This window comes from Populus trichocarpa, chromosome 5 (genome assembly GCF_000002775.5).
Source record: "Populus trichocarpa isolate Nisqually-1 chromosome 5, P.trichocarpa_v4.1, whole genome shotgun sequence".
Lineage (NCBI taxonomy): Eukaryota > Viridiplantae > Streptophyta > Magnoliopsida > Malpighiales > Salicaceae > Populus > Populus trichocarpa.
Genome location: NC_037289.2, coordinates 22,029,186 through 22,049,403, shown reverse-complemented (window position 1 = coordinate 22,049,403; position 20,218 = coordinate 22,029,186). Strand labels below are relative to the sequence as shown.

At 31.9% G+C, this 20,218-nt stretch overlaps 1 protein-coding gene across 1 annotated transcript; it reads right to left on the bottom strand.

Annotated features, from left to right (window-relative positions):
* Positions 1-173: 173 nt before the first annotated feature.
* Positions 174-10,230, bottom strand: LOC7476877 (uncharacterized). Its single transcript, XM_052453179.1, has 16 exons — positions 9,830-10,230; positions 8,969-9,071; positions 8,599-8,668; positions 8,458-8,496; positions 8,262-8,379; positions 8,114-8,171; positions 6,651-6,722; positions 6,338-6,398; positions 5,909-5,968; positions 5,783-5,802; positions 5,623-5,688; positions 5,212-5,379; positions 2,959-3,216; positions 2,263-2,475; positions 1,562-1,833; positions 174-1,142 (listed from the first exon to the last, which is right to left on the bottom strand). The coding sequence occupies exons 1-16, from the start codon at positions 9,916-9,918 to the stop codon at positions 1,001-1,003; spliced, it is 1,809 nt and encodes a 602-aa protein (XP_052309139.1). The 5' UTR covers positions 9,919-10,230; the 3' UTR covers positions 174-1,000.
* Between the last annotated feature and the right edge of the window lie 9,988 nt (positions 10,231-20,218).

Genomic DNA, 20,218 nt, shown 5'->3' with positions numbered 1-20,218 from the left:
TGCATGGGCCTTACATTCCCTTTAGCCTGAAAAATTGGATTTTATACCGGTATCCCAAGCACTATAAAATATAAATGCATTCTTCGTTACCAGGAGTCTGGATTAACCCCCACGACACGATAAAGGCAGCTCAATGATTATTATTTTTATATTTCTTAAATAATACAAGAAGATAAGAGAACTAATCGATAAAAATAATCTGATAAACTTGGGTTGCGTTTATTTGGCGTCTTAAAATATAAAAAACAGGTAGAAAAAATAAAATATTTGATTGAAGAAACGGGAACTAGAACATAAATATCACAGTGAATGAAAGGGGGGCGAGATATGTCTTCTCTGTCATAATTAACTTATGCTCCGACTATGAGACTTCACAGTGAGGCGCAGTAACATAAAATTCTTGTACCATACAGTATACTTTTGTGTCCAAGAAGCATCCTGAGCACTTGGATAATTTGCTTCGACGAATTGTCTGGACTTGAATATAAAACGGCCATTAAGAACGAAAATAGAACAGCAGCTTTCTTCTTCTTTTCAGTGCAAACGAGTTGTATTGTGGCTGTACAGTCAGTAATGCAGTATCTAATTGAAATGACCATCTATGGCTCATAGGGCTATACTTTTCCAGCATTTGTATATAGAAACTACACCTGTGATATAACAGACAATTGAAGAGACGAACAGATCACAAGAAAGTAAATGGCCTGGAAACAATGGTGCAAGAAATGATACGAGTGCACAACCATGCAAACCTCATTTCATCATCAGACTCGTCACAATCTTGAGATCAAATGTTTTCAGTAACCAAAAAAGAGAAAAACAAGATGAAGAATGGGGGGCTTTGTATGTGAAAAAAGAAAAGCTCACCCAAAATGATTGGAGCAAGATTATGCCAATCTAAGGCACCAGATCGCAATTCATTTAGAGTCCGTTAAGTATGATGTTGGCGATTTCTTTTCAAAGTATTTTTCATTTTGAAATGCATTAAAATAAACCGGGCTTAGTCTGTTCTCGGCCTATGAGTACCCCCTTTAGGATTATTGTACAAGGGTAACAGCCTCTGTGACCCATGTTTCCTTCTACCATAACACCGCCAATATACCACCAAAATTGCTGCCACCAAACCAAGTGGAATTGCCCATCTGCATTGAAACAAAACAGATCAACAAAAGAAAGTGACAAACAAATGGAGCAGTGCTCATGAATTACAAACTTATGGACCGGATTCTTCTTAATATGCCTGTTTATCTTCTAGCATACTGCTCGACATGGGACATCATTCAAAATACAATTGAAAAATGTAACTTTTTTTTTTTGCAAGTATTGCTAGGGCTCGTTGTGTTGTAAAAGGAATACATGATTAGCACAGCTTTCAACTATAAACTATGAAAATATGTTTGTTTTTTATTGCTTCTGATCAAAGAGCAAAATCACACAACCTAGCAGAAAATAATGACGGTATAGTTTTAAGATAACATTGAATTTTGTATGGCATCGAGTACTATCTTTAGATACGATGTAATTCATTTTTCTTGGTGCAATTGAGGAAATGTTGCATTACCTGTCCAAATCAAGAAAAGGGCTGTAAACAAGTGTTTCCCAGGTTGCGACAATAAAATGCCAAACTGGGTTGTAATAGAGAGACTCCACAGACCAAAACATCCTCGTGTAGGTCTCTAGGAAGATAAAAAGTATCCACGCACCAATTTCTATCAAAATAAACTTTATAATAAAGCGGCCCACTACCACCATGACAAGGGAGAACACCACCAACCAATTGAAGAGCCTGTGGTTGTATTCATTTATAAATGAAGATTTTGATTTCCCCATCATCTGATGATCCGCATCATACATTCACAATGCACTAGTCAGTAAACAAGTGAAAAGGAAAGCACACATCTGCACACCACATGGAACTATATTGAAACAACTTATTGATAAAGCATTTGAAAAATCTATTTCATGATTCATAGAGAGATTTGTCTATCAGGATATATTTAGAAGGTTAATTCACAATCTTAACACTAACACTAATTCAGATTTCCATGTCCCTTCCGTTGGCAACAACTTTGTTTAGATTATGAGGTCTCCATATTGATAATTATGGCATGCATGCTATCAATCAGAAACTTATGACCAAATGGCATTGAGTTTGATTTCCCGTTTCAAGATTCCCTCCAGCTCGAACATCAATATCTACAGATACAAGAAACAGAGCAATAACTGACGCAATTAAAATAAATTACAAATAGCATGCCTAACCTTCATCATGCGAAGCTCGTAATTTGCCTTTGAAGGTCCAACACACTCCTGCTCAAAATTTTGGTTGCATTGCAGGAAGCCTGCATTGAATTTTGCCATGGAAGGAAGTCTGAGAACCTGAAGCTGGTCCATTCTGTCCTCACATCTAGAATAAAGTGCCTCACAGAGCTTTGCTGATTGATATTCATTTGCCATTACGAAATTCTTATAAACCTAGACAGAATTTCCATAGTAAAGTACTTCAGGAGTATTAAGAGTATTGCGACTTGATAGCCTTAAAAAATATTTTACATGTATTTATATATTGTTGCTCTAGAACCAAACTCTAAATACTGTTGGTTGTTAAATGAGACACTGAGCACATGCAGCTTGTCCAATGCAGGAGACTCAACAGAAGTATTTGCTAAAGATTTCATCCAGTTTATGGTGTGGTGGTGGGGTTCTGGGACTTGGATTCAGTTTGTTTTTTTTTTCCAAAAAAGACAACATGAGAATTCAACACTTCAATCAAGTAACTACTTCCAAAAAACCATAAGCAGAGCCATCTTTCAACTTGTTCGTTTGAATTGTCAAAAGATTTTGGAATCTAAAAGACAATTTAACATCCATGCAAATCGGATTCAAAGTAAATTTACAGATTCATAAGTTAATTTAAGGAGAGAAGACAATTAATGTAGGTGATAAAACAATCAATACCTTCTCTATTTCTTCATCCAGCTGCATGACAGATCTCTTTGCATGATGACGGCCAAAATGTTGTTCATCAAAAGATTTCATTGCTTCCCCTTTAGAGTTTTCATGGACATTTTGCAGAGATTTCTCAGAAAGTGGTAAGGGTAACTTTGCCATCATTTCACTGTATAGCTTCAAACATCGCTCAAGAATACCCTTATTGAAAACCTCCACCAAAGAGCCTGTTGATGGGATCTCCCCTTTATTCAAGGCTTCGAGTATCTGAGAATTGCAAGATCAAGGTTGAGGAATTGTCGATAATACTAAATCATTTCCCCATGCTGTGTTGTGGGTTAGATCAATTTTCTTAACGTAAAAAAGCATCCACGCATTGTTAACATGTTGTCTAGTAAAATACAAAATTAATCATGAACTCAAAATATGATACAAATTGAACGACATTTTTTTAAAATATTGATACGGTAACATATTGGATGATATTTTTTCAAATTTTGAGACAACACATATTGGATCGACCCGGGTTAACTAATCAAATCTACGACTGGTACATGAAATTGTGATAACCTTATAGAAAGCAAATTAAAATAAATTACAAAGCTTAATTCCTAATCAACTAAATGTTAAAAGAATGAAATTGAAAAAAAAATATTATATTAAAAGACAACAAAAAAAACTACTCATATCAACCCGAGTTAAAATGTCAAAAACTTATAACTCGGCTCATGAGATCAAAAAGCTCATGTCAATCAACTCAATGTTAATGGAAAAAATCAGGAAAAAAAACAAAAAAAATACAACCTAAGTCAACCCAGGTTAGCTTGTTAAACTCATGACTTCAGTCATGAGATTGAGATAACTTCATAACAAAAAAATAAAAAAATAAAAATGAAGCTTTATTTCAAACAAATCCAATTTTAAAGGTTGAAATTGAGGAAAAAACAACAAAAACAAAATCCATAAGACCAAAATAACTCCACAAAAAGTAAATTGAAAAAATTTACAAAGCTCAATTCCCAAACAACCTAAATTAAAGGATGAAATTGAAAAAAAAAAAATTGAGTTGTTGGAGGGTGAAATTTAAAAAATATATATATTCAATTGAAATGAGATCCAAAAACAATAAATCAAGTCAATCTGGGTTAACCTACTAAATTCACAACTCAAGTCATGAGATTGGGATAGCCCCATATAAAATAAATCATAAACAATTATGAAGCCCAATTAAAAAAAATGAAAAAAAAAATATCAACCCGAATCAACCTTCTAAACCGCAACCTATTTCATGATGACATAAAACAATTATCCCAAGAGTTTACAAACTAAATTGACAAGGTCAAACTTGAAAAGAAATCCACAAAGAAACCCAGAAACATCTCATATAAAGCATGAAGTTATTGTTTTCTTGTTTTAATTATTTTCCTAGTTAATTTTGAATTTTAATTATTTGTTTCCTACTTAACTTAGAACTTTTAATTTAATTAGTATTTTACTATTTAGGAATTATAATGCTAGATGGATTTATTAATTAAGTTTTAATTAGAAATCCTTTTTTATAAAGGATTTTAATACAAAAATAAATAGAAATGTCTAGTTTATTTTATAGAAATCAAGAATGTTATTCATATTCAATAAAAAATACAAAAAAGTTTTTCTAGATTTCTCTCCAGTTAGGTCTATAACATTAAAGCTTGAAAACTCTAATTGTATTTTCACTATACACCGCATCACGTTAAATTAGAATAACTCATAACAAGCAAATCAAAAAATAATAAGCAACCTATATATCTTCGTTATATGTTTGTCACATGAGATTGGAACAACTCATAAAAAATCAAAAACTTAAGGCTATAATCCCATGCCATGCATTCAGGACATCAGCCCATTGACAACATTAAACACATCTCATATGGATGGAATAGAAAACACACTGTGAGCTTATAAGTTAGAAGGTCATTTTCATAATTAGTTTGACATATCAAACTATTCAGTAACTTCATCGGAATCATCTCTCTTTGACTCTCTTTTTTAGTACTTTTCGCAACGCAAATGTAGTGGCAACTCAGGGGTGCAGCTCATAGTGTGTTGTCTGTTAAATGAAGGGTGCAGCTCATAATTAGGCCTGTTAAATGAACTCAATTTCTTCTTCACACCCCATTCCCCCCACCCCCATAAATCAATTGCCCTCATGTGACGCTGCAGTTACAATATATGATGTCTAGCAACTCCAAACAGAAGGCTCAATATAAACAAAGTTACCTGCTCCAAGAAAGCTACAAACTCCTTTCCATTTAGAGTTCTACCCTGCACAATCTTTGGACGAATAATGCTAGCAACAAGTTCTTTTAACTGATCTCTCTTCTTAACATACACAAGATCAAGCTCACCATCCTTCATGTCACAAAGCTTTGTTCGCAGGAGATGAGGCTGTTGGTTCAAATTCAGCACAATTAGTAGAGAGATTAACTAATCTACAGTACATTAAGCCCACTTCATGTGCCTAGCACACATCTAGTACACATAATCCCATTAGTATGAAAAGGTACTTCAGACGAATTGCGTGCTTTTGAAATTATATAGGTGGTTAGTACAATTCTAGTAACATAGCAATGAAAAGTAATGTGAATGGGCTAGGACTTGAAGAAATTAATGGACAAGGTAAACACATACTTGTGGCAAGCTGAAGGCAGTGCTGTTATCACCCATGATAGCCAACGAGTCTCGGATCTGATTAACCTGATAAATAGAAAGAGTGAACTTCTGGTTCCAGAATCATGCCAGTTCATTGACAATAATTGGGATGGTAAGTGAAATCATAAAAAATAAATACCTGGTCAATATTTCTGTCCCCTGCATTAGAACAAGAACATGGGATTCAAAATTGTTTAAAGAATGCTGTAATTACACAGTGAATCACACATCTTCTACAGTTCTATGGCTAGGAGAAAAATCTAACCATCATTGTTAGGAACGTGTTGGAGGGCTTCATTCACCATTTCTTGCACTGACTTCCCTTCTGAGTAACACCAGAAACAACATGAGTTCTCTCTAAACGCACAATATGAAGCAGACAGAACATTATAAGCAATATAAGTAACCCAACTAAAACATCTACCAAATCAGAAACTCATCCATCTATTTATACCATTATCTTGAGGAAATCGGATAAGGGTCTGGTGGGGCATAAGTAGAAACTAACAAGAACAATTTAAACATAAAAAGGACAGCGCTTTGGCATGTCTGAAACAGCATTCAGTGAAATCAGCTCACTAAAAGACCCAGTCCAATTGCTATATGAACTGTTGCAGTGTTATAGAATGAACCAGACAGTTATCATAATCCTACTTCAACAAACAACTTTAAAGACAGGCATTTATGGACTTACGTAGAAAATCACGCTGGATAAGCCACAAAAGTTTTGCAGGTTCAAATGCAACATCTTGGCCCTGTGAACAAAATGGTGACTCAAATACAAGTCAGCACCAAGGATTTTTATTAAAAAATAACATACAGGAGGAGTATAACCACAGTAGCTTATAAATTACCTTCACTCTATTCTCCGAAATTTTCAGCCAACCAATAAAACGAGTTAGTATTAGTAGCGTATAGGGTGCATAAAAGAGATACAAAAATTATGGTCACAATTCACAGAATTTATTGGTGATCTGGTCTAACATGTCGAACTCAGAAGACAGAACTGCAGACCTTCCATAAAATTCTTCAGCAAGCTCGACAGCAAATGACAGACGAGATATGTCAGCTTCTCGGATCTGAGAGCACAGCAAGATAAATATACAAGTATTACCAACTAAAATGATGCAGGCTTTAAGAAAAATGGCCAGTAACCTAATTTATAAACTAGAGCCTCAGACCAGATGGTAAATAATCAGATATGATAATCCTGCCACCTGTAAAACAAGGTCTAGAGTCTCATTATTTCTTCCTATTGTTTGTTTAGTTTTGACAAAAGCAAGTTGACATTCTCATAATTGACTACTTCTCCTTAGTTTAGTTTCAACAAATACTAGTTAGGCATCCATGTATCCCCTTATGAGCTTGTTGAAGAAATGAAAAGATGCTGGTATGAAGTTCAAATTTGGGCTACTTAAGAGGGGAATGGAACTAAAGAAAAGTGGATATGATGTCTCAGGGCCACAGGAATCAATCATTCTTTTATGAAGGTAAAAGATGTTTCAATTCACTTCATTCTTCTTACTTGAAGGTTGAAACAGGCCAATATATTCATGTAAAAACAACAAAATATCCTGTGAGATAATTGTTCAAAATGATTGGGATTTCAGGAACCTAGGAGGGAATGTGAATGGCTTCATAACAGGATTGGTTGTCCTATTCGAAGAACAGAAAAAACTTATATCTTAAATCTAACCGCAGATAACCAAAAATGATTGTGATAGTCAATCCTCCCACCATAATATATATATGGTGCTTGGGGGTGTTTGGGAGTGTGGTAGCGGTTGCTTTTCAAAATGTTTTTCGCTCGGAAATACATCAAAATAATGTTTTTTTTATTTTTTAAAAATCATTTTTGATATCAGCACATCAAAATGATCTAAAAACACCAAAAAGGGATTAATTTGAAGCAAAGAAAAAAATAAATAAATAATCATTATTTTCAAAAGCGCTTTTAAAATGCAAAAACAAATAGGCCCATAATCCTTTAGAACCATAACATGATTGGTGTGGTCAATGCTCTGGCCAATTCACTCGGATATATTCTTCTCCAACATAATTTAGATTTTTTGTTTCATTGCATTCATTCTTCTACAAATTTATGAAAATACATACTATATCCCCTTTAATTTTTCATTTTGACAATGTGTGAAAATACATATTATTTCCACTTCAATTTTTCATTTTGGCAATGCAAAGTCTCAACATTAAATAACCACAATTTCCCTCGAAATGTATAGATCATCAAGAATATGACCATCCTTAATCTTTCAGTCTTTGATGAAAAATTTACTCCACGAAGGAAATCTCAAGTCCATAAAATTTACATAGCCATAGAAAGTTCTAACATATCCTACACATCTAGCAAATCACGCTTTCCTGCTCTCACACCTAAAGAATCATTCATATATGTTTAAAACTAGAATTCATATATGCTCAAAACTAGCAGTTACGAGACCAAAAAACTAACCGTCTCAGGCAGATTATATATAAGCACAGAGCTCAGAACAGTTGCCAGAGCAAAAATCCTGCAAAAGAAAATGTCAAAAAGAAAACATATGCATAAGCCTTCTATCTCCAACTGCGAATTCAAGATTACACGATGATTTGGAATTTACCGATCATCATAGACATTTGACTTCCCAATACTTTCAAATCCCTCTGTATCAAGGTAAAACACAGAAGTTTTTACTCCGTTGATATCCAATTCAACCGGGGTTCCCCAAACCCAAATCCCTTCAAGAAACAAAAGACACATTATAAATGACATCTAAACAAAAGGTTGCACTTTTTCAAGAATCAAACTCAAATTACCTTTGGTCTTTGTGTCACGCATATGTCCAACACCAAAACCTGATGAAGGAAATGTTTGTTCAACCAATTTAAAATCATTTTATACAGTGAGTCCCATTAAAAATATATTTAAGGATATACTAATTGTGGTTGAAATAGCACCTTCATAACAAGAAAGTGAAAGAAGCTGATTGAGCAGAAAAGATTTTCCAGAGCGATATGGACCGATTACCTGATTATACAGCCATAAATGTAAGACATAAAAAAGGGATGAATAAAAGAGAGCAAAACTTTCTTGACATGGCTGTGCAGATTACAAGTATATCAAATTGTAAGTATACAATTAGCTACAGCGATTGAACAGTTGCAGTCATGCTAAATGAGCGCTTCACACAAACTTGTGCTTAAAGCATCAAAAAACTCATTTTAAACACCATTGCATATCGGTAACGCTTTGTAAGATTATTTATAAACAAAAAAACTTGGGTTTTCATCTGCAAATATTAGGTGTAGAGAAGCATGTTGGGCATACAGCAACAGCAGCAATAGGGTTCGTTATTCGTTTGATAGCTTCCAATCCTTCACTTGCAAGATGAAGTTTCGTGTGATTAGGATCAGGTTCAATGATAGGAAACCTGTGGTATACAGAAACAGCGACAAGCAATGGGTATGATGAAAAATATCAAAAAAAAAAGTAATCAAAGTGAGGCAAAATAATGTGAAGCGAGGGACAGCAACATTTGCAATGCCATTGACTTCATTTGACAATTTCAATTCCTGGAATATTTGCTATTCATCAAGCAGAACAAGCTCATGGGTACAGCGATGAGAAACTAAAGTCACACATGCTCTTCTGGGGAAAAAAAATCATCCCAAACTCAACAGGATCGGGTCAATGTCTATCTTAACTATGAACTAGGCAGCCTTCAATGCGTATCCTCAGTTTTGTCTCCTTTCATAGTTCAACTTAAAACTGCTAGCACTAAATGTCCTCAACTAGGAAATTTCCAAACCTAAAGGACATCCTTTCTAGCAAACAGAAACAAAGTGATCAAATTGTTTAGCTCATCAAATTCATCACTCACTACATACGTAATACCAGTTTGATTTCAGTCGCATTAACATGCCACCCAAGAGAGATCATATGCTGAAAAAATATACGCAGCTCCAAAAGACACGAACTTTACGGTCATCAAACAAATTACCACAGGAAAGAACCACCGACATGTGATATATTTATTACCAGGGATCGTTTCCGTAAATTAAAAAAATTATAACTTCATAGAACATTAAAGCACGAGAATTCTCACACTAAACTAGTCAACTACAAGTCTGATAAATAGATACAAATTAACAACAAAATGTGCAGTTGCAGCATTTTGAAATCACTTACGCTCGGTTAAAATTGTCAATTGAGAGAGACCCGGATGCGAAAACGCAAAGAAAAAGCCAGTAAAACAAAATCCAACGAGAAATCTTCATAATTTAAAATTGCTGGAGATCGTTTTCGCTTTATATTCCAAATGCAGCAGCAAAGTCAAAGACCTGTTTGTTTATATTTTACTGCTAAGAAACTGTAAAAAGACAAGAGGGTACGCAAGGAAAGAGAAAGTCCAAGAAGGGTTCTTCTTCGAAAAAGGAATGAGATCTTGAGAGAGACCATGGAGATTGGTGTACGTTAAGAATCGTGGAAACACATGGAGGTGGATTTCGCATCGAAGGAGGAGTGTAGGGAAATTGTTTTGCAGTGAAAAGCAGAGGATTCGTGCCCTCGGTAAGAAGCAATTTTTTGTCTGAATACAAAATACTGATATATTTTTTTAAAAGAGGTGAAAATGTCCGACCGTCAACCAGTAGTCAAAATTGGATTTGTTACCGCAAACCCAGTAAAATGTTTTTATTTTAAAAAAATATATTAGGATAAAAAAATAAGTTTATAATTATTGTTCAGTAGTAATTTAAATAATATAAAAAAAATATAACAATATTAAGTAAATTGATAAAAAAAACAAAAAAGAGTAAAAATAACAAACTTAAATTTATATGCATTATCAAATAACCTAACGTTAACCTATGTCGTACCCGACATCGCGGCGGCTCTAAAATAAAAATCTTGATAATTGGAAAAAGAACAAATTTCTAGCATCTTGTTCTTTTAGGAAAAAAGTATTGTCTAAGGAGTCGTCACCTAGTATTACGGTCACTAGGAACCCTAACTGGTCATTAGAGATTCTATGGCTCGGGATTGGTTACGTAAAAGGGAAGATATTATCACCCCTTAAACGTTCTGCCTGAGGCAGACTGCATTACTAGTTTTGTCTTAAATTGCTAAATGTTTATTAATTTATGCTATGATAATTTGCTTATAATATTCCTGACTCTGACGCTAGTGAATATTCACATAAAAAAATTATTTTTTTTACGCATGCACATATTTTTTTTATTTTCTAGCTAAATAAAATAAAATACAATAAATAAAAATAATATAAATTTAAACCGGTATTTTTATTCCTGACTCTGGCGTCAGTGAATACACCAATAAATTTATATTATTTATATTTATGCATACACATTTTTTATTTTTTTTACCTTTTTTACTTTTCTGTTTTTTTATTTTTTATTTTTTTATTTTTTGGCTGGGTCCACCTCAGCCCACATGGGCTGGGCTAGACCCAGCCAGCCCAGCCCGGCCAGTGGCCCGGCTGGACAAAACAACAGCACGCATGACGCGTGCGGTGCAGTAAAAGGGTTAATTATAATTCAAAGCTACCATGTCTAATGAATTAAATTGCAGAATGGGAAAGGATGAACTTACCTGGTCTGGTGCTTGATGACGAAGACGAAGCTGTGGGTGATTGGTGCACTGGTTAGGCAACGCCTCGTTCTTCCCTTCTGTCCTCCTTTGCTTTCTCTCCTGGTCTTGGTTTCTTGTCTCGCTGGTAACTTTGAAAACGAAAACGTAAGGAAGACTGGCCTGCTGAACGCTTTTCTCCTTCTTTCTTCTTCGTTCTTGTCATTCTGTGAATGGTTTGTTCCCGTGCTTCTGGTATTTTATTGATCTTCTGTGCTCCTTCTGGTATGTTTCTGTTCGTTTGTTATTTGCGGCTGCAGAAGTTATGAAGGAACTCTGCCTTCCCTTTCCTCTGCTTCAACCTGCCCCTGTCTTCCCCTGAGTTTTTTATTGTTCGTCTTCCCCCAGTATTTCCCCCAGTTCTCGGTTGCTCTCCTGATCTCTCTTTTTTTTCTCCTATTCTGGGTCTCCTCTTCTCTCAGTTTCCCCCCGTTTTTTTTTAGTCTCTCCCCCTTTTTAGTCCCCTCGGTTCTGCCCTTTTCCTCCCTGTTCGTTCGTCTCCTCTGTTTCTTTGAGAAGAAACCAGGGGAACCAAAGTCTGCTCTTTCTTTTTTCTTTTTAGTCCCACTCCCCTTGTGATTCCTCTCTCTGCGCTCTCTCATCTTCTCTGGCTTTATAGCCAGAGAATACCAACCATTTGAAACGGCTTCAAAGCCATTACTGCCAGAAACGGCTCCTGAGGAAGAAGGCGAAGAAGGCGATGAACAGCTTCTCAAAACGGTGCCGTTTGTGCGATGGGAATGACCATTTTCAATCTGGTCACTGAAGTTCTAAAATCGTGCAATCAAGCCCCTTTGTAAATTGTAATTGGACCCCTGTATTTCGGCGCTTTTTACACATTGATCCTTGGGTTTTAATTTCTTTCAAATTTGACAAGAATCAGCCCTATACTTTGATAATTTTTCAATTAAGTCCCTGTTTTCATTAATTAAATTAAATCCAAGTCCAATTAAGTCTCAAGATTTATCAATTCTCCAATTAAACTCTTAATTGGATTAATTAAATTAATTACAAGCTCAACTAAATCTAAAAACTTATCAATTCTCCAATTAAATCGTTGATTGGATTAATTAGATTAATTCCAAAGTTTAATTAAACCCCAAAACTTCCAATCATGTTGTCTTTAACCCAAATTCTAATTCATTCTTCATTTATTTTATTTTTACTTGTTTTTCATCATTTTTTTCAAAAAATAAAATAATTAAAATAAAAGGGTCAAAAATTGGGTTATGACAACCTAATTAAAAAAACTTATAAAAAATAACAAAGTAAAACTCTAAAAAAACAACAACAATTTAAAAAAATGATAAGGGTGAAATTGAAAAATAATTATAATTTAATAGATTATTTGTATATAAAAAAATAGTAGGAGTGAGATTAATAAATATTTGTAATTTGATAAATTATTTACATATTAAAAAATAATAGGGTGAAATTGAAAAACAAATATAGAGGGCTAAGCCAATAAAATTAAACTACAAAAAAAAACAGAAACTTAAAAAAAAAACAAGCAAACTTGGACAAACCTCCTAAACCTGGTTTAATTTTTAAAACCTGCAACTTGTGAAATCTTAACTATAAATTTAATCAAGAAGCTTAACTCTTAATAAATTTAATTTTAAACGATAAAAGAGTGGGAAAATATTTATAAAAAAACAAAAAAAACAATTGAGATAAAATTTAATAAAAAAAAAAACTAATGGGGGATGAAATTTGTAAGGAAAGCATTAAAAAAAAACAATCACAAACAAAATAAACAGCAATTAAACAAATGGGCATCGACTTTAAAATATATAAAAACTGTAAAGGTGAGATTGAAAAAATTTGTAATTTGATAAATTATTTACAGATTAAAAATGACAATGATGAAATTGAAAAACATTTGTAATCTTATAGATTATTTGTAAATTAAAAAATAGTAGAGATGAAATTGAAAAATATTTTAAATTTCATAAATTATTTATATATTTAAAGATTGCAAGGGTGAAATTGAAAAAAACACATAAAGAGCTCATTCAATAGAATTAAACCACAAAAAAAACACTGAAAAATGATAAGAAAAAATAAGAAAACACCAACTAAAAAAAAATCAAAATTGGGTGAATCTCCTAAACTTAGTCTAATTTTTTAACTTTGCAACTCGTGAAATCCTAGACATAGATTTAATTAAGAAGCTCAACTCCCAGTAAATTTAATTTTAAATGATGAAATCATTGAAAAGATATTTATAAAAAAAACAATATAGAAAAAATTTGATAGAAAAAAAAATCAATGAGGATGGAATTTGCAGGAAACTTAAAAAAAAACGATTTCAAAAAACATGAATAGTAATTAAAAAAATAAGGATTAAATTTCGAAGATAGAAAACCCAGAGGGGTGAGATTGAACAAAATTGTAATTTAATATATTATTTATAAATTTGAAAATGGGAAGGGTGAAAATAAAAAACATTTGTAATTTGATATATTATTTATATATTAAAAAATTTATAGAGGTGAAATTGAAATATATTTGTAATTTGATAGATTATTTATATATTTAAAAATAGTAGGGGATGAAATTAAAAAATAATAATTTGATGGATTGTCCATGGATTAAAAAATGGTATTGTGAAATTAAAAAATATATATATCATTTTATACCTTATTCTAAAATTTTTAAAAATAGCAATAAAAAACGACATGGATCAAATGTGAAAGAAATAGAAATTGAAGGAGATGCTATGAAATTTTATAAGAAAGTATAAATTTCAAGGATGAGAACGAGAAAAAGAATGAAAAAAAGAAAAAGAACTGGTCTCCAACATCAAACCAGCAGTACTTTTGATACATACGTCACATCACCGAGTAAAGGGCGCTGGGATCTTCCAAACACCGTTTCAGAAGGCGGTGTTAGGTGACTGAACAACCCTACAAACAATGCTTGAACGGCACAGAGGCCATCAACACGCTAGCCAGCATGTTTTTTTAAATAATATTTAATACATGCCAACTACAACAATACATTCAAGCAACTTCAAAATCTACAACAAAAACAATCTAAAATGACAAAAAACCCCATTATTCAATACCCCCAAGTAAACTCGAGCGAATCTTCAAAACTTGGTTTAATTTATAAAACTTGCAATCTGTGAAATTATAGATATAAATTTGGTTACAAAGCTTAACTCTTAACAAATTTAATTTTAAAGGATGAAACCGTGAAAAAAATATTCATAATAGGATAGAAAAGAAAAAACAACGGAGAAAAAAATTGATAAAAAAAAAACCAAAAGGATGAAATTTGTAAAGAATAAATTAAAATAAAAAGATCCCAAATAAATATAGCAATTAAAAGAATGAAGACCAAATTTGAAATATAAAAAAATCCAAGGGATGAAATTGAAAAAAAATTGTAATTTGATAGATTATTTATAGATTAAAAAATGTTAAAGGTTAAATAGAAAAACATTTGTATATGATAGATTATTTGTTTATTAAAAAAATCACAAAGATGAAATTGAAAAATATTTGTAATTTGATAAATTAATTATATATTTAAAAATAACAGTGATGAAATTGAGAAAAAAATATAAAGGTCTAACCCGATAGAATTAAACCACAAAAATAAAAAAAAAAACCCCAAAAAAATAATAAAAAATAAGAAAACACATGCTTTAAAAAAGAAAAAAAAACAAGCAAATTCGTGTGAATCTTCTAAACCCGTTCTAATTTTTAAAATTTACAACTTATGAAATCTTAAACATGGATTTAATCAAGAAACTCAACTGTCAACGAATTTAATTTTAAATGATGAAACAGTGGAAAAGTATATATAAGAAAAATAGAAAAATAAAACACTAGAGATAAAATTTGATATAAAAAAACTCAACGAGGATGAAATTTGCAAGATTAAAAAAAAAACGATCCAAAACAAAATATATAACAATTAAAAGAATGAGAATCAATTTTTTAAAAAAGAAATCACATGGGTGAAATTGAGAAGCATTTGTAATTTAATAGATTATTTATACATTAAAAAAATAATAGGGGGTCAAATTGAAATATATTTGTAATCAAATAGATTGTTTACATATTTAAAAATGATAAAATTGTAAAGAAAATGTAATTTGATAGATTATTTATAGATTAACAAATGGTGAGGTGAAATAAAAAAAAATGTTATTTTATACCTTATTCTAAAATAAAAAATAGTAATTAAAATGATAGTAACCAGATGTAAAGGGAATGCATTGAAATTTTACAAGTGTGAAGCAAATTTCAAAGCCGTGAGCTAGAGGAACAAGGAAAAAAAAAGAAACGGTCTCTGGCACCAAACCAGCGGTGCTTCTAACACATGAGTCACACTACCATGTAAAAGGCGTTGAGATCTTTCGAATACCGCTTCAGAAGATGGTATTGGTGACTGAACAACCCTGCACACGCCGCTTGAATGACATAGGGGCCGTTTACATGCTAGCCAAGATTTGTTTTTTAAATTATATTTAATACATGCCAATTACTACAATACGCCTAAGCAACTTCAAATTCTACAGCAAAACCAATTTAAAATGACAAAAAACCCTCCTTTTAACAAAGTTATGTTGTTGTTTTTTTCACAAATAGCATTAAAGTAATTGCATTATCTTGGAAAAAATAAAAGTACAAAAACATCATTGAGGCAAAAGCATTGAAATTTTTCATTATAAGGACATAGTAATAGTTTTATTGTGCATAAAAAAGGGATATGACAAATATAACCTTGCACAATATGTTCAAAAAAATAATGTCATGGTGAAAAAATAATACCACCTCTGACTCTGAAGCTTAATGTGTAGAATATGCGAAAATAATAAACTTATCTATACTTGTCAAAATTACGCAAAATTTTCTTTCTTTTTCACAAATCAAGGATTTGAAAATAATAAAAATAAATATCTATACCAAAATCAGATTTAGAAAAAACATAAGGGACTAAACAATTCAAATTTTAAAATTTGGAGGACTAAGTTCTACTCTTCGCTCCAACTTTAAACACACCACCTATTTTTGCCTCCTTTTCGGTATTGATCATAAGTCATTAAATTTTATCCCCAATCAACAAATATAGAGTAATTCACTATTAACTCTGCAACCAAGGACTTAGTTGATGAAAACAAGAAGTTAAGGAACTAAAAAAAAAAAAAAACATTGCTCCAACCCAAAATTCATCGTGAGTGTGCGAAACAATGTGCAACACCCACCTCCGTTTAAGTATATTTGTTAGATCTTGAGCTCCGTTTGTTTACGCGGTAGAGATTGCGTTTCAATCAAAACGCAGGAGCCAAGCGTTTGGTAATATCAAAAACACTAAAAATGACCGGTGGGATCCGTGCCAATTCACGTTTTGAACGCGACATTGGCGAAGCAGATCCAGGCTGCTTTTTTAAATTTTGTATTCGCGTGCATAGTGCAATTCACTTGCACTGTGCACGCAAACAGTGCAATTCACTTGCACTGTCGCGAACAGTGCAAGTGAATTGCACTGTTCGGTTTTTTTTTTTTTTTTAGTGTGTATAGTTTTTGTATATTTTTTTTATAAAAAAACTAGCTTTACATTGTCATGTAAACAATATTTTTTTTCCTGAAAAACTAGTATAGAGTGAATTAAATTCACTCGCACTGTAATATCAAATTAATTTTATTCATGATAGTATTTTATCTAATTTTATTGCACGCTCAAAAAATTATAGAAATTGTAGTTCTTGTCGAATAAATTTTGTACGTAATGGAATTGTAGATGGTTTAATGACATAATAAAAAATATTTTATATAAAATATTATTTATTTCATGAAGTAATAGTAATAGTTAAATCTACAATATTTAAATTAAAAATCATCAATTTTAATATATATATTTTAATTATTTTATAACCTCAATTTGAAAAGCATTTTTTTAACCAAACACATTAAACTACTTTTTCTTCAACCTCAATTTTAACTACAGTTTTAACCAAATACCTATTTTTTCAAACCAACCTCAACTAAAAGTATTTTTATAAAATAACTTTTTTTAAATCACAACCACAAAAGCTATTGCAATACCAAACACACACTTGCTGCGCAGTACCATCCACAGTGGACTTGATTTAAAAGCTCTGGACTAAAACCATACATTTCTAAAATCTCATGATGAAGTATGATTTACTGCCCTGTAAGAATAACTTTCATTTATGACGTGTACAAAGACACTGAATGATTTTATGTTAAAATTAATTTACAGAAAGCACTCTCTCTGGTCTTTACTAGGAGTAGTTTCTAAAAAAAAACAGTAAAATCTTAAAATATAATTTATTTATGTTATTTTATACTATTTTTTTAAAATTAACATAGTCAACAAGAAATACTTTAACAAGAGAAAAACTTGAGTAAATAACTTTTTTTTTTTTGGTAAATCAGTATCACTGACAGCCAAAAAAGATTTCCTTAATCACGTCAGCCCCACTGCCACGTCATTATAATTAGGGCAACCATTTCTTTTTCTGGGTTAGCGGGACAGCCACACCATTTGAATTTCAAAATTCTTGGCCTTTTATTTTTAATAAATAAAAAAACACAAACACGTTTTAATACAAAACACATCTTAAAGGGTTATTAGAAAGTATAATTATAATTGTTTTTAAAATATTTTTTGTTTAAAAATATATTAAAATAATATATTTTTTATTTTTTAAAATTTATTTTTAAAATAAATATATTAAAATAATTTAACAAATATATAAAATATTAATTTAACAAATAGTTTTTTAATTTTTTTTTAAATACAAAAATATAGCAGTAGGATCTTGCTTTTCTGAGCTAGTGGTTGTTCGATGAGTAATAAATGTTAAGGCAGCCTATGCTGTCATAGTTCTGACAGTGCTAGGATGGATTGTCTCAGGCCAACGCGCTTTGCAAAGTTCCCGGACGCCAGTTACAATAAACACACCACTTGACACTTGTAACTCCCTACAACTGGCTGGGATAGCAACAGCTGTGCATACCTTTGACTAACTGTTCTGTATTAGATGGTGTTTGGGAACGTGGTTTAAGTACTTTTCACTTAGAAAAGTGTGTCAATAATATTTTTTTATTTTTTAAAAATTATTTTTAAAATCAACACATAAAAATAATTTTAAAATATAAAAAATATATTACTTTTAAAAAAAAATTCAAATTTTATCGAAAATGCTTTTCAAACGCTCTCAAGTGGGAAGAGTGATTTTTATTTTAAAATATATTAAAATAATATATATATTTTAATATTAATATATTAAAATATTAAAAATATATTAACTTACAAAAATAAAAAATAAATTTTTTTTAAAGTATTTTTAAAACACAATGCAAAATATCAAAAGATATTTTTTAAAATAATTTTTATTTAAAAAAATATTAAAAAAATAAAATTTGAAAATATTCATAATTAGGCGCCCATCTTTTTACTGTTGACAACTAATCTCTTCAATCTTCGATTCTACTCTATGTTAGAACATTTCTGTGAATGCTATTCTGATCTAAGTGGTCCTATTCTTTTTCCCGTGTTAGGAAGCATTACTCCTCTTTTCATTCCAAATTCAAGAATACGACCGATACGATTGATTGGTCTGTGTGCCTCTCTTATTACTTTTTTGTATTCCCCTGCTCCTCGGTTACAATTCGATCCTTCTACGGCCAAATCTGCCGATTTTGGCGGACCGTGCTCCACCCCGGTGAACTCATGCGGTGTAGACATGCCCAGAGGCTAGAAGCGAAATCCGTTCACGGTCCGTAGGACCACCACCATTCGAAGGTGGGCGGCCCGCCCCGCCTAGAACAGTCATGTTTGACTGGGCTTAGACACATTCGCTCACTTACGCTGTCCCCCCTCAGCTCACCCTAGCCCCGGGCCTTTTGCTCTTCTAACGTAAGCTCCAAGGCTTCACAGTTCACACCAAGTCTTCACTGACAAGAGTTATTTTATGCCACATGCTTATACTTTAATTCTTAAATTAAAGTATTAATATTGAAAATAAAAAAGTATTAATTTGTTTTACTACTATTCCTTAAGAAGGAATGTGACCCCCATCTAAAACAAGGGGATGTAACATTTATCAGTGATTGTTTTTCTTCTTCTTCTTATTTTAGTCAAGTGCCCTTATTTATTATTTGAAGTGGACTAATATACCCTTACTTTTACCAACAATAATATTGCAATTGTTGTATTTTTACAACTTATTTAAATAACTGAAATGTATTTTAATGGCTTTATCGATCATATTAGTAGAATTAATGATAATTAATAAATATTATTTAATTTGTTGGTAGAATATTTATTATCTTACCAGTAGTTTTGATTTCTTACAAAGTTGAATTTATTATCGATCTTGTAGACTTTAAGTTATAATAGTATAATAGTAAATTTGTTTATTTTTTTTTATAAATTCCCTGCACAAACTAAACACAATAAAGATATATTACTTAAGTTTTTTTATTTTTAAATCAAATATAAATATCACTAATTAATTCTCAGTAACTATATTTTAGGAAGACATTAATTTAAAAATCAACACATGAAGAGCTCTCCTGGGATTCTATTTGAATAAACGAATTCCCTAGAGCGAAGATCTGGCATTAATTGTCGGCCTCTTTCAGGCATCTCCTTTAATTCCGGGTTTCAAATTATTCTTATTGATTTTACTTACATGAATTTAACCTTACAGGAAAAGCCCAGCAGCATGCCTGGTATTCTTAATTTAAATAACTAGCTGTCCGCTGTCGTCTTCTCCGAGAGCAAGCCACTGGTGTACATCACCGATCACCACCACCACCAGATGCAAATCAGACGAAAAAAAGAAAGGAAAAATAATGGTTAATTGATCTCTCTTCGAGAAGAGGTCCTAATATAACGTCAGCATGCATGTCATCGTGGAGAATATATCATTGTTCTGTTCTT

What these genes read in the sequence shown, in the direction of transcription:
- LOC7476877 (XM_052453179.1), bottom strand. Translation starts at nt 9,918, where the DNA reads ATGAAGATTTCTCGTTGGATTTTGTTTTACTGGCTTTTTCTTTGCGTT. An exon ending in TATCCAGCGTGATTTTCTAC is followed by an intron (nt 5,969 to 6,337) that starts GTAAGTCCATAA and finishes GGTGTTACTCAG; the next exon opens with AAGGGAAGTCAGTGCAAGAA. An exon ending in ACGAGCTTCGCATGATGAAG is followed by an intron (nt 1,834 to 2,262) that starts GTTAGGCATGCT and finishes GCGGATCATCAG; the next exon opens with ATGATGGGGAAATCAAAATC.